The following is a 15,626-nucleotide window of genomic DNA, read 5'->3' as shown; positions in this document are numbered from 1 at the left end:
GTTCGGTGTGTGAAGGCAGAAGAGACTTGTAGCGACCACTGTAGCTGAGAAGGGGTGTCGCTGGGTTCTTCTGCGCTCAAGAGGAGACACAGGAGAAGGCCCTTCGGACTGGCTTCACCATCCGAGGAGCAGCGTACACCTGCACCGGGCGTGAAACCTTTGGCCCTTGGTCCAGGCCGGGTCGCGGGGAGGGGCTCTCTGGCCGCCACCCGGCACGTCATCGAACAACTCCCCCTCCCCTCGCTCTCAGTCGCACGCGCGGAAGTAAACACCTCCACGTCATCAGGGCGCGTCTTCGTCTTTCCCCTCCCATCTCCCCGGATCGGTGGACGTGCTCACCTCCCCTGCGGGCCAGGTCTATGTCCCGGTTTCCCGCCGTCGCGGGCAGGGCGCCAAGGCGACAAGAAGAGGGAGAGCGGTCCAGAGAGCCCCAGGAAGAGCGGCCTTCGGCGGTTTCCATCGCTGACAGAGGTGCGGTCCGCGGGACACCGCAGAGGCCAGTGAGAGTTGCGGCATGGGGGTGTGGGGGGCGATAAAAGTCAGCCTCGGGCAGGCAGAGCAGAGTGGGAAGGAGGCGCAGCGTTCTCCTCGCTCTCCAAGCCAGAGGCGAACTTTGCGGACGATGAGCACTTTGGTCCAGAGGGGGGCGGTCCCAGACCCAAGTTGAGTGAAAACCCTGCTGGGGGACAAAAAAGTGAACCCCAGCGCCGAGACGCGCTCTGCTGTTAAACAGGCTCATAAAGCCTTTGTTCTCTACCCATCTATTTCCCCCTCCCCCGCCTTCGTCGGGCCGCCAGCCTGCCTTTGGGTACCGTATAGAGGGAGCCAGTTTCCAGGAGCCAGTTTCCATGGTTACCCACCACTTGGCCTTCTGGGATATGTCACTCTGAACAGGGACCTAACTTGAACCATGAATCAGAAGCAAACACAGGTGGCTTTTAATGCAGCTGAGAGTTTTCTGCTGTTCCAGTTTTTGGTGTCTAGTTTAATAAAATTAGGTTTTGTGCTTCTATATAGATATGCTTACAGATACATATTCTTGTACTAGGCTTACTTTGTTGACCACTTTGAGTCCTGCATTAGCAAATACTCAAGTTGTGAGATTCACTAAAAAGTTATTCTGGGCTTATAAACCCTTACTTACAAATTAGACTTGGGCGATTTAATTGAGAAGTCATAGGTTGATTTTTTCCAACCCTAAAATTTTACTGTCTTTCTCTTTTCAGTTCTGGGAAGTTGAGTCAGATATCTTTACAGACCTTTTAATTGCACAGTTGTTTTTCTCATTACAGAAGAAAAAGGATGCACATCACAGGAGGGAGGAACTACTCCAACTTTTCCTATTCAAAAACAAAGAAAAAAGCTTATTCAAGCTGTGAGGGACAATTCATTCCTTATTGTTACTGGAAATACAGGAAGTGGTAAAACAACTCAACTTCCAAAATATCTATATGAAGCAGGTAATTTTATTCTGGAATAATATTGAGAGTACTTAATAAATCTCCTCTTAAAGGCTAATAGGACTTCTGTGTCACACAGATGCTCACCATTTGTTTACAGTCCAGCTCTTCTCCTGGCATACCCTCCTTACGTCTTGTCTTCCCTGCTTCTTTATGGTTTTATTTCAAAATCAGGAATTAGTTGAGATGGCCTCTTTTCTATTTTTAATTACCATAATAATCCCAAATAGAATTTTAGGGAGATACTGATTCTCTGCGGTAGAGTATGGTTTTCTTGCTGTTGACTAGTAACCATTGGGTATTGGAATAATTTTTGGGGGGGAGGCTATATTAATATCTGTTGCTGACATTGGTATTTATTGGTCCTTTCTCCAAAGCATTGTCAGGTAAGTGTTTAGTCCCTGTCTCTGCTAACACCAAGTCAACTAACAAGTTACCCTTAAAGTGTCTTTTACTTCATTATGGTAAAATTTTCTAGCATAAGGTTGGTATAACAAAATTATATTGGATATTCATATAAAAATAATAAAAATTTCTTAGCTTATATATTAACTTTTATGCATCAAATCTAACATGCCATTAAGACATACCACTATTTTACATACTATTAAAGGAAAACTGCCATCAATTGTAAGATGCATCTCCTTATCGAAGATATTTAAAATGGTAAAAAAATAAATGCCTGTAGAATCTATGAAAGGTGGCATATTTAAACTTCTATGACCAAGGTAAATCTATTTTAGGAAGTGTGTGGAATTTTATGGATTCTTAGAGATTAAAATTTTTTGCCTTACTGTTTAGAGTAAGTCTTTAGATTGGAATTTTTAAAAACCAAGCCCAATTAACATATGCACATTTTGAGTGGCTATCAATATGTATTCTTATTTTTAATTCTTAAATTTTCATAATACAAATGTAATTCAGTATAGTGTTAATTTTCAGAGTTTTGGAAATACTTTAATAGTTTGTAGTGATCGACCAGAAACAATTTAATTCTAACAGGAAGCAACCTTTAACATTTTTGTGTTTTTTTACTTCTGGTTTTGATAGGGTTTTCACAACATGGTATGATCGGTGTGACTCAGCCACGAAAAGTAGCTGCCATATCAGTTGCTCAGAGGGTTGCTGAAGAAATGAAATGCACTTTGGGATCCAAAGTAGGATACCAAGTTCGTTTTGATGATTGCAGCTCTAAGGTACAAAAGTTTTGTTGATATTTGTGTAAGTACTATACACTTAGGGAAAGAGTAAGGAAAATTATGAAAAATTCTAACTTCAAAATTCTATTTATATTTTTAACAAAACAAAGCCTCAGATTAGAATTAATTTTTGTTGCTCATTGTCAATGCGTTAGGTCTGGAATCTCTAATGTTTAACCCATTTTCTGCCTTCTCAATTGGCTCATAAGTGATAGTTATGTTTATTTTTCTTAGGATGCTCTCTTTTCTTTTTAGCTGCAAGGATCCTACATGTAATTTACATTTGTATTCTTTAAAAAAGACTTTTTATTGTGAAATATACATAACATAAAATGTACCATTTTAATCATTTTTAGTTGTACAATTCACTGGCATTAAGAGCATTCACAGTGTGTGCCACCATTACCGCTACCTGTTTTCAAAACTTTTTCATCATACCAAATAGAACCTCTGTATCTGTTACTTAGGAACTCCCGTTCCCTCCTACCCTCAACCCCTGGTGACTTCTACTATTTTACTTTATGTCTCTATTCATTTGTCTGTCTCATACAAATGAAATCATACAATATTTTGTTCTTGTGTCTGGCGTATTTCATGTAGCATGTTTTTAAGGTTCATCCATGTCGTATATTTATATTTTTGAAGTCACTGGAAAACTGACAACTTAATTAATAAAATCAGTAAGAAAGTACTTTGTATTGAGCAGCTTTTATATTCATGGCACTAACAAGTTTTAAGCTGTTTTCTTTTTAATAGTTAATATTTACAGTTTACATTCTCTCAGGATTTCTTAATCCTATACCAGATATAAAATAATCCCTGATATATATATGATCCCTAATGGGAATGGACATCAATTATGGCACAGAACGACTCTCCAAAATACTATCTTTGACTTCCTAGTGGCTACTGCTGTGGATTTTTCTTTCTTTTTTTTCTTCCATTGTTTTATGCATATCACTACTGTTAACTCTGCACCTTATTCTCATCTTGTTTAAACACTAGCTGTCTGACAGTAACAATTTTTAACTAGGAGAATGAGCAGGAAAGAAATTGGGAGAAAATTATATACCTCACCATTTCCTTTACCTTTTCTCCTGAGTCCTCCAAAATAGTGGCTGAAATAGGGAAATGAATCCCATTTCATTGTTGTTGCTCACAGCTTGTTCACTTAAAACCATTGTGTTATCTTACCACTTTTCACTGACTTCATTATATCTTCTTAACTGGTCATTTTTGTAGCTTTTTCCCAGAACATGTACCTTAGTGCATTATCCCTGTCTCTGTACAGATCATAAGTTTTATAATTTGCCATCATTGCTATTAGACTATTTTATGTACTCTTTTATTTAGTAGATTAGTTTGATCACTTAATGTGTGTACATTTTGGGGGAAAATTTAGTTTGCAAAACGGGTGAATTTCTGGTGTACTACATATATATATGTGTGTGTTGATACACTTTGTGTTTTGAACATTAGGAAACAGCAATCAAATACATGACTGATGGATGTTTATTGAAACATATTCTGGGAGATCCAAATCTTACCAAGTTCAGTGTCATTATTTTGGATGAAGCCCATGAGAGAACTCTCACTACAGTGGGTATTTTAATATATTGGTTATTTATTAGATGGTTTACTTTGGGGTAACTTTTAATTGCATAGAGAATTGCCTCCTCTTACAATTTAACCTATTGAAAAAGGAATTCTTTGGTTAGGAAAGCAAAATACTTAAAATGAGTTGGTTGTTAGATATTTGTGACTTACTAGAAATTTACTTTTCTTTCAGGACATCCTATTTGGTTTATTGAAGAAGCTATTTCAGGAGAAGTCTCCTAACAGGAAGGAACATTTAAAGGTCGTGGTGATGTCAGCAACTATGGAATTAGCCAAGCTCTCTGCATTTTTTGGAAATTGTCCAATATTTGATATACCTGGAAGGCTTTATCCAGTCAGAGAAAAATTCTGCAATTTGATTGGTCCACGAGATCGAGAAAATACTGCGTATATTCAAGCGGTATTACTTGGAACCCTTTTTTGTCTTTTTTTTTTTTAAATCTATTATTCTGGTTGATTGAATAGTTTGATAATTTATTTGTTCCCTATTATTTTAATGGCAGCCCTTATAGGTCCTAGGACTTTTGAGAACCAAATTTAATTTTTCTGTGGGAGGTGGGAGGTGGGCTATATTTCCACTAGCATATTATACTTGTGCTTCTTGCTTTAGATTGTGAAAGTGACCATGGATATCCATTTGAATGAAATGGCTGGAGACATCTTGGTTTTTCTGACTGGTGAGCATTTCAGTATCAGGTTTTAAATTACTGTGCTATTTATGGGAAGGGATGTGGCACCATGATAAAGTGTTATTTTTCTTGGGAAATCTGGTTACTACTCAAGTTGCCCTACGTTTTTATGATAATCTAAATAGTTTTAGATTGTATATCTTATATAAGATACTTCTATATTGTCGTTAAAAACACCAGTCTTATTATCTAACATGTAAAACGCACTGATCTTTTAGTAGGAAGATATTAAATGGTAAAGTATTAATGTTTTTAATAGTCTGTCTTATATAGAGGTGTTGCCATACTAGCCCTGAATCTGAGCGATTATTTCCATTATGCAAGAGACCTCGCCCCCTTCCTCGAGCGGTGGGATGGTACTGTGTGATAGCAGTACATAAGGTGGGGATCCGTGTCTCGGATGAGCCTTCTTTGCCAGTCAAAAATAGAACAGTTAAATCCTAGATTAATGTGATTCTTCAAGTAGCAGCACCCTATGAACAGAAATGAGTCATTTCATCACTTACCTCCTACTCTGCCTTGTAGGGATGTCAGAAGTGAGACATTGTAACAATCTGCCTTTTTGAGGTTCCTTAAGTATTGCACCTAAATGCAGTATCTCTTGGATTAGATTTCCCTATGTTAATGATGAACTCCGCTGCATCTTCCTCAAATACCTTGTTATCAAGATGAAAGTTTTGAAGATTATAAACATGTTGATTCCTTTAGAGATTTAAATTCCTTGGAAACTGGTGTTTCTTTTTTTTTTTGTTTTATTGTTGAGATTTGGTACAAGTTCTGTCTTCATCTTCTTTAGATCAAAATGGGAGATTTGAAATAACTATTATGCAAAACTGATTTTGATTTAGAAGGCTTTTTTAAAATTTTGCTATTCAGTTGCTGACATTGTTTTTCCCCCCTTGTTTCAGGTCAGTTTGAAATAGAAAAAAGTTGTGAGTTGCTTTTTCAGATGGCAGAGTCTGTTGATTATGATTATGATGTTCAAGATACCACTCTAGATGGCTTGTTAATATTGCCGTGTTATGGATCTATGACAACAGGTAATTCCTCACTACCATAGAAAATTTGACTGATTTTTAAAAAACATTTTATTGATAATCACGTGTATACAGAAAAGTACACAGATCCTAAATGTTTATTTTTAGGTCAGTGAATTTCACAAACTGATCTCATCTTTGTAGCTAACACCTAGGACATGAAACAGAACCTAAGAGAACCAGCGTCCCTTGAGAAATTTTTTTTTCAAGTCTTTTCACATTTGCTTTTTCAAGAGCCTTCAACATGCTCGTTGGTATTGTTAAAAGTGAGCTATGTCTTCTCCCAGCAGAACAAAAATATTGGTAATTTTTTGAAGTAAGGACTAGGATTTCTTGATAATGGCACCATAAGTCAAACCTGATTTGCCATGGCCACGCAGTTTCTAGAAATCATACATATCTAGATATATCTGAGACTAAGCACAGTAGATTTTTTTTTTAAGTATCCATACATTAGTCTACTTTTCAAGAATGATGTAAATTCAAAGAGCAAAGGCAAACTCTTATTTTGATATTCATGATAAATTTGTTAAATCAGGTTTAAGAGTTTTTTGTGTAAAACTATTTTATTAGGAATTTGATTCGTAAAACTAAAGGGAAATTAACTGTAGCTACATAGAGTTTAATTGGATTAGCATTTAATGTAATGTAAAAAGCATTTATATGTTTATATTTTATGTGTATTTTTGTTTTTGTTGAATAGGCGGTTCTTCTAATATTAATCAATAATGTTCAGGACTCTGTATGTTTTAAATAACCATAGACCACATGCTATTACGGAAATTTCTTTTGTGGTGACATTAAGCCCTTGCTGTCAGTATTGAAATCTATTTTTAGATTTTTACATCTTAAAGGGAATTCTTAGGGTCATTATTAGGTGTTTACGGTTCTTATTGTTTTCTGGGGATTTGATCTAATGACTCTTAAAATTTACTTCGTAAGTGATAAGGTAATTAAAAAGTTATGGTTGCTTTATTATTAACCACTAACTAATTATATTTTTTTCCATATAAAGTTAAAAGTTTCATTCTTCTCTTCTTATTGCCACATTGAAAATAATGTTCTATATCTACTGTTGCTTCTTTTTTAACATCCTGAAATCCAGTTTTTATAGCGTTACAAGTTGCTAGGGACTTCTCAAATCTCATGGCTATTATGTATTTTGATTTTGTGATAATAAATCTCTTGAAGTGCTTTCTTTTGGGATACTCACTAATTATCTGGCTCTCCTGAACAATCTTTCTGTAAGGCTTCTGCCTTCTCACCCTCCCCAGCCATTGTACCCGTCTCCTTGTGGCATTTTCTAAAGTTTAATTCTTAGAATTCTGTTGTGGTGAAGTTGGCTTCTAGGACCCACCTGTCACTCCTCTGTGGGTGATCCCTGAAAGCGCCCCTTGATCGCACCCACTCCTGCAGTCTGGACCTCCTGGATCTCCTCACCGGACTTTTCCGGTCTGCGCCTCGTCACCCAGATGAGGGTCTGCGGCCTGCTAGGGACCTGGCTGGAGGCGAGGCTCATCTGAGCTCCGCCTCCTGTCCTCCTGTCTCCCTTCACCCCTCTGTCTTTCGGGGGAACCGGTCACTGGTGCCAAAAAGGTTGGGGACCACTGAACTAGACCGTTCAATCCAAACGAGTGGCAACTCCTGCAGATTTTCTTTTACCCTTGTCCTACCTGCGTTACTCATTTTTCTTTTTTCGTTATCGTTGTTAGAATTGGGATCCTCAGTCTGCTCTCCTGAGCTGGTAACAGCCTGCTCACCTGTTTTCCCTGATTGCGTTTACCACCATGCGTGCAGAGGTGAGCGCAGTCTCCGACAGCGTGGCTCTGATTGCGGCAGTCTCCTGTTGGGTGCTTCAGCTCTTCTTTATTGCCGGCTGAGTTAAAATGCCGACTTAACCACTTGGCATTCAGTAGCCTTCTAGCATGACTTCAGCTTGCTTTCAGCTTTAATTCCCACTGTATGTATAAACGGTAAAGATGTGGGACTGGGTCTGAGTAGAGCCATCACCAAAGGGTTTTGTTTAGTTTCCGTTTTGGTTCCAAAGGCACTATAAGGGTGAGCTACTGGGGATCCGTTATGAGCATAATAGTATTTATTGCAGCAGTTTATCACAGTGCAAAATGGCATTCAGATGGAGCTGATCAGGCACTAAGTAATGGAGGAGGTGGAGTTAGATGAAGTTGAGAGTGTCAGGTCTCCGGGACCATGGTCTTTTTTAAGCCTGCTTAATATGATACAGCAGTTATTTTCTTTATTATTGCTACTTTGGGTGGCGGGGAGAAACACTATTACACTATTTTCTTTGTTTCCTATTATGCTTCAGAAACAGAAAACTTGCATTTGGGAGTGAGGAAGAGGGAGAAGGATTTCCTGTTTTTGTAGCCTGTAGTAAAAGGGGTTCAAAAATCGCCCATATCTAGGTTTAGTGACTATGTAAAAATTGTGATGTGGATAATTTATATTTGCTTACTTCTGGGCTAGTCATGAGGATGGTTGACTGTTTTAAAGAGACATCTTAAAATATGTCCTTAATTGGCATAAAAAATTCTCATCTGTCAAATACCGAAGAGGTGCCCTGTATCCTTTCTGCTGGTTAGGTTACATGGCCTTGTCCCCGGGCTCAGCTCCCCGCCCCGCCCTTTGTGATGTTCTCTCAAGACAGAAATGTAGGTGGTATTTTTTTGTTCTTTTTCCTCCCACATCTTTTTTGTGACTCTGTTTGCTATTTCCTTAACCTGAACTCCTCCTTTTTCTTTTATTCTTCCCTTTCACTGGCTGAAATCCTGTTACTGTGTTTCACCAACTTCATAAAAAATGTTTCCTGATTTCCTTCCTCACAACTGGCTTTGATTTCTTCTTTACTTGAACCACAGCTTTGCTGTACCCCTTGTGGCATTTCACACGTTCTGCCTCATGCTGTGGCTGTCTCCTCCTAAGGGACTGAACTTCTTGAAGGCAAGTACAATATGTTGGAAAAGTCCAGATTAAATATTTGTTAGACGGAGTTCCAGATTTTTTACTTATTGCATTCTTTGAATGTCTTGCATCGAATTCTCTGTCCAGAACTTTTTTCTTGTTTCTCTCCAACATTTTGCTTTTCTGACTTCCTTCTTCAGTTCAAGGTATTGCAGTTCTTCAGGTTTGTTGTGCATCTAGGGAAAACTGAACCCCACAGAACTGAACTGATACATGCCTGTGTCTACGTGACATGCATGGAGGTAGACAATTTTAGCACTAAAAGTATTTATCTAATTCAGTGCTTCTTAGCCTCTTTTGGAGGGCAGGGCCTCAGATTCTTTTGAAAAGGTATGGAAGTCATGATTTTTTTCTCTAGAAGAATGCACATATACCCATATATATATGTTCTTGCATAATCAAACTTCTTTATTTTACAGATAGAGGCTAAGTGAGGTTCCTGAGGTCCCATGGTACATCTGTATTTTGATGACTGGTTATTTATTCAGTAGTGGGTGATAAAACAGTATGTGTTTCCTGAATACATGAAGAGAAAGGAAAGGAGTTTTACCTTGAATTAGTGTACACCATTTGAAATGAGGAAAATCTGCTCACTTAGATTATTGCATAAATCCCAAAATAGTTCTCTTTCTTTCTACAAAACAAAGACTTTACCTGAGTATGGCCGGTACCTAGAATTTGCTTTGCTTACAATAGTTTCTTTAAATGTTAAGATTAAAGGTATAGGGAATTAGGTTAGTGAACTTCACATAAAAACTTTTATGTGGAGCCTCCCCAAATGGGGAATTTTTTTCATCTTATAAAGAAATATATACTTATAAAAAAAATCAAAGCAAGAAAGTAATTAAACTTACTCAGATCCCACCAACATGGTTCAATAATGATCACTATTAATCTTTTGAGGTATATTGTTCTGGACTTTGTACATTTAAATAGATTTTTATTTTTTAGGTTTTTAAAAAATGGAATTATATGTGCTCTTTTATGTTTTCTTTCTTGCCCTTTGTTGAAATCTTTAAAAGTTAGAAAAGTATAAAAAAATCCATTTCCTACTATGCAGAATTAGCACACTGTTAGTGTCTTAGCATATTTGCACCAATTTCATTTAAGGAAAAATTACTAAATTGAGGAAAAATTATACAGTTTTATTATAAAAAATTCAAGCAGCGTACCAACATACAAAAGTAAAAGTAGAGAAATCACTTCAAATTCCTCCATTCAGAAATAACCATCTTTAATATTAGGAAAACCATTTTTCAAGGAGGGGGTGTATGTGTTTGTGTACACATGTAGAAGGACAACTAAATTGGTAGGTTAATAGAAATGCTTTTTAAAAGTGAGATTATATTATTGCTTTTTAATTTTTTATTTACTGATTTTCTTTGGAGAGGAACATTGATTTGTTGTTCTACTTACCTGTGCATTCATTGGTTGATTTCTGTACGTGCCCTGACTGGGAATGGAACCTGCAGCTTTGGCGTATTGAGATGATGGTCTAACCAACTGAGCTTCCCCGCTAGGGCACTACTGCTTTTCAAAAAGCTGTATAATTTTACTTGAATTTACTTGAAGGAATTGTTCAACTTCAAGTAAATCTTTACCACTTAGTATAATATTTTATAAAAGATTGCTTTAAAATTTAAAAAGATGAAAAATACTAATATCTTTTTAGACTGTATTTGACTGGAGATCTTATCTGATGACGATTTAAGTACTTTTACTCTCCTATATCCTCCCCTTCTAATTTTTGTTAGTTATTTTTACATTATTCAGATGTACTTAGTGTTTACCATCTTTTTTTTAACCATGGTTTTTCCATTTCTACATTATTTTTGGTTAATTTTAGATTGGCTGGATTTTGTTAACTTTTTTTTTTTACTAGAAGTGCTTTTGAAGTGCACTAGAAGTGCAAATCTGGCTTTTGCCTTATATTTGAATACATCTTGGCTGGGTTTTATGTTCTCGGGTCACACTTTCTTTTTCTTAGAACTTGGTAGACGTTGTCCAGTTGTCTTCTGGCATTGAATGTTGCTGCGGAGGAGTCTGAGGCCAGCCTGATTTTTTTCCCCCTCCTTGTAAGTGATTTGCTTTTTCTGTCTGATTGCCTGAATATTTCTATTTTATCCTTAAAGTTCAATAGTTCTAGGATATATTTCTTTTATTTTTCTTTTTTTGAGTGTTGTCTATTTTATATTAAAACTTCCTGGAATTGAAGTGCTATGTTTTAAAAATCAACTTTATTGAGGTATAATTTACAAACAATAAACTATGCCTGTTTTAAGTATTATATAGTTCATGGAGTTGGACAAATGTACATACCTGTGTAACCACAACCACAAACAAGATTAACTTTTCTGATGTGCTCTTTTTATCTGCAAACTGAGTTCTTTATTTCAGGGACTTTTTTTTGTGTTATATCTTTGAATATAACTTTCATCTATTTATTGGTTTCTCTACATCAGGGATATCAATTATTCTTATGTTGGATTGCCTATCTTCCATATTTTTTAAGCTACTTTTGAGTTACTTTATCTCTTTCAACTGCATTTAGGGATTGTCTCAAACCTTTTCTGTGTCAGGAATTTCATTTTCAGCTGTGTTAGTGAGAATTCTCGAGATATTTTTGACTCACCCAAAAATGATGTCTGGGGCTGGAGTAGAGCTTGAGTTGAACAGTTTTAACTCTTTGCTCTGTTCCAGAAACCTCATTCATTTTCTTCTTTGATTGACAGTTTCTGTTTATATTGCTTTATGTTCCCTTTTATTCTGTCTCAGATGTGTTTCTGCTTTGGAATCTTTTGGAGGTAATTTGGGACAAATTCTATGAGAAAGTTTCAGTTGACCTTAACATATAATGTTTCATATACATATATTTCTTAGGAGCATTACTCCATTAAGAGTGTTGAATGTTTTCTTCTCAATATTCTTATTTCTTGGTGGGCTTCGGAACATCTTTCTGCCTCTGCCTCTACCTCTTTGTCCATCTGCCCCTTCACCCAGTTAATAACATCCAAGTATCTTATTTATTAGGCACTGAACTAGATGGGGTAAGGCATAGGAGGATCTTTCTTAAGTAGAAAGACCAGGGAATGGAAGTAATCAATAAAATTACTACACATTAATGAAAGTATTCACTTTCCCTTTTCCTTCCTGGAGAATGAGAATATGCTTTAAGATACAGGTATTTAACTTTTTTCTAAACTTTTATAAACAGACAAACTGGCATTTCTTTATGGTTGTGGAATATGGTGTTAAAGTGTGTGGATAAAATGTAAGTGAAACAAATGAGTTCTGTCAAAACCCCAGTTTAGGCACTTTTTAATTGATTATAGTGAACAAAATGATAAAGACACTTAAATTGGTATTTTTAGAAATGGTTGATTGAAAAATAGACTTGATTATATATAAATATGTTTAGAAAGGACATTTCTAACAGGTAAAATTTTAGGATAATACGAAATTTTATAGGTAGAAGGATCTTAATTATATAATGCTTTTTTTTTTTTTTAAACGAATTCATTCAAATTTACTGAGTACTTCCTGTGGTCCAGGAATTGTTCTAGGTGCTGGGGATGTCTCGTATATATAAAAAAAAATTCTTATTCTCATACAGCTACATTGTAGTAAATAGACAATAAATAAATGTCTAAACATAATATGAACTACAAAATAGTATTATAATTCCTTTGAATCACCTGGAAGATACAAGCTACCTAAATCTTAAGAACTATCAAAAAAGTAATTTTTAACATGTTTTTCACCAGATTTTTCAAATCTGAAAGAAATAGGTCTTTTGGGAATTATTTTAGTAGCTATATCAAAACTTCTCTACAGGTGTTTTCAAAACTCTGCCTTCCTAGCACTTTTTTACTTTTGAAATTAATTTCGGAATGATGTGGGAGAATAGTAACATTATTCAACTTGGTTTTTTATTTATTGATTTGAGAGGGATAAAGAGAAATACCTATTTGTTATTCCACTTATTTATGCATTCATTGTTTGTTCCTTGTATGTGCCCTGACTGGGAATCGAACCTGCAACCTTGGCATATGGGGATGATGCTCTAACCAACTGAGCTACCTAGTCAAAGCTTCACCTTGATTTTAAATTGGCCTGTCTGTATGGTCAAGCCACTTGACCCCTGGGTTTCAGTTTTCTCATCTATGAAGTGAGATGGTTGGCCTAGTTCCATGATTTTAACGCTGTGCTCATCTGCACCACTCCTTTCCTTTCTCATAATAGTCCGCCTTTTGTCTCTTGTATATAATTGGGAATACATGGATCTTTGTAAGATTTTATTTGGAAACAACTTTTGTACTTTATCGGAAAACAGGTTTTATTAAGATTTTCTTGGCTGCTGAAAAGAGAGAAACTAGAAGGTTGCTCAAGCAGAAAAAGTGAACTTTCTATGCAAATAAGGGCATTTCTTATGGAAATCAAATGCAGCCAGGCATGTAAGATGTTTTTCTTTTTTCCTTCCTTTTAAAGATTGTATTTATTTATTTAGTTTTAGAGAGGGAAAGGGAGGGAGAAAGAAAAGGAGAGAAACATCAGTTGGTTGCTTCTTGCACATCCCCAACTGGGAACCTGGCCTGTAACCCAGGCATGTGCCCTGATCAGGAATTAAACTGGCAACCTTTAGGTTTATGGGACAATGCCCAGCCAGCCCACTGAGCCACATCAGTCAGGGCTTTCTTAAAAGAAAAAAAAAAGAAAGAAAAGAAAAAAGTATATATGCTGTTCTAATATGTAATGTATAGTACAACAGTAAACATATAGAAAGTTTTAAAGACTATTATGAAAAATATATAGAAATGCTAGTAATTACTTTTCATATCCAAAGGAGATTGACTTGTGTACTCCCTGGGGTGATTACTCCCAGCTTTTGAAGATCATTGGAATGGATGATCCACCCAGATCCCTTGCTTAGAGGAAGTTCCTTGACTTCTTTAGTTTTAGTGATTTTTATCTTCATCCCACTTCAGCCACCCATTCAAAATTTACATCTTGGACTCTGTCATTACCATCATTTCTGATCTCAGTTTTAAACGTCTTTCTGATGGTTACTTCCTGTTTTGCCAACCCATTCTACTGTTCCTAAGTCAACAATTTCCAAAATGCATTGAGACTAGTCCTTTACTGGCCTTCACCTAACTCTTTTTGCCCATACTGTAATTATTTCTTTACAGAAATCCTTAACTTTCCTGTCCAGTTCTCTGTATAACCTGGCAGGAGAGGGAGTCTGGGCAAATCCATCTTTCTACTTAATTTACACCTGGGCCTAAAGAGGCCTGGGAAGCGTCAGGAATCCAGAAATATTCTCTTGTCAACTCTTGTGGCTGATTCATTTTTTTTTTCTCTCTAGTTTTTTCTCCATTTACATTAGTCACTTTACAATGGTTCACACGTTTATTATTCTTCTTTGCAAGAGAGAAGGCTAATGAAATTGAGCATCCTTTGGAGCGTCTTCCAAATTCACAGGAGAATCAGACTGGCCAAGCTTGGGGGACATATTTATCCTTGGTACAGTTAGCTGTGGCCAGAGGAGCAAGGTGCCACACTGTAAGCATTGCTGCTGGGGCCCACCCTTCAGAATGTGTGGGTAGTGGAAAAGAGTGTGGGGTTACTTGTGTAGAGAGGTAATCATGAGTTGGGCAGACACTGAAAAAGTAAAACACACTAAGCAGATCAATCTTTAAGGCAGAGAGAAGTCCTTAATCTGCAGTCCATGGATGGGAATTGCTTGAAATTTTTTGTGTACATATGTGCCTTTTAATGGAGAAGTCCAGAGTTTTAAAATCTTCTCAAAGGGAGCTATGATCTATATGAAGGAGTCTACTGTAGGGTTTATTTTAGGAATAATAATCAGTGATTCCATGGATCTTGAAATCTTAACAGTGAAAGGTGAGGAAAAAACAGTTTTACTATTATATTTTGAATTCTAGATAAATAGGTAAAGAAAATATAACTTTTAATGGAAAGAAGTTAGTTTTTCAAAACTTGAGTTTGACAAATGCATATTATAAATTTGTATTTTCTTTTTACATATATTGTAGATCAACAGAGGAGAATATTTTTGCCACCTCCACCTGGAATTAGAAAATGTGTCATATCTACTAATATTTCTGCAACATCTTTGACAATAGATGGAATCAGGTACAACTTTTAAAATTTATTTTAAAGCCAAGAAAACCACTTAACTAATCATAAAACATTGAGTTTGCTTTTCTGCCCTCCACTAATTCCCTTCTTACCAATTTAACTTGTAATCACCTATCATTTTTGTAATTATTGATTGCAATGAATAGGAAATGGAGTAGGAAGTGCACATAATATTTCTGTTCACACTTTTTAATGTACTTGGCAACTTGCAGCTTTCTCTTCTCCAATTAAGATTATGCATAATACTTGATGGGTTTCACTAAATAGGAAGCCAGACCAGTTTTTTGTACTCCCATTACCAGTGTCTAACTACAGTGATCTATTCCTTTCTCACCTGGCAACTCCACTTGGTAGAGTAAGCTTTGTATAATCCAAGTGTTTGTGTGGAGGTACCGTTTCTCACTTTTCATCTTTTTATGAAATGAAGTATGGTGCAGGTCACTCTTTTTTTTTTTTATTAAAGATTTCACTTTAATTTTTAGA

The 15,626-nt window shown here is 36.3% G+C and overlaps 1 protein-coding gene across 1 annotated transcript in view; it reads left to right on the top strand.

The window, feature by feature from the left end:
- Positions 1-303: 303 nt before the first annotated feature.
- Positions 304-15,626, top strand: part of DHX40 (DEAH-box helicase 40) — a 36,970-nt gene continuing 21,647 nt past the window's right edge. Inside the window, exons 1-8 of the mRNA XM_054574870.1 lie at positions 304-471; positions 1,293-1,460; positions 2,511-2,656; positions 4,139-4,258; positions 4,449-4,676; positions 4,887-4,953; positions 5,874-6,005; positions 15,038-15,137. Coding sequence (XP_054430845.1) covers positions 360-471; positions 1,293-1,460; positions 2,511-2,656; positions 4,139-4,258; positions 4,449-4,676; positions 4,887-4,953; positions 5,874-6,005; positions 15,038-15,137 — 1,073 coding nt within the window. The 5' untranslated portion in view covers positions 304-359. The remainder of the gene's footprint in view (positions 472-1,292; positions 1,461-2,510; positions 2,657-4,138; positions 4,259-4,448; positions 4,677-4,886; positions 4,954-5,873; positions 6,006-15,037; positions 15,138-15,626) is intronic.

This window comes from Pteronotus mesoamericanus, unplaced genomic scaffold (genome assembly GCF_021234165.1).
Source record: "Pteronotus mesoamericanus isolate MK-2021 breed Mesoamerican mustached bat unplaced genomic scaffold, CSHL_Meso_final contig_269, whole genome shotgun sequence".
Taxonomy (NCBI): Eukaryota; Metazoa; Chordata; class Mammalia; order Chiroptera; family Mormoopidae; genus Pteronotus; species Pteronotus mesoamericanus.
This window is presented reverse-complemented; position numbering and strand designations above follow the sequence as displayed.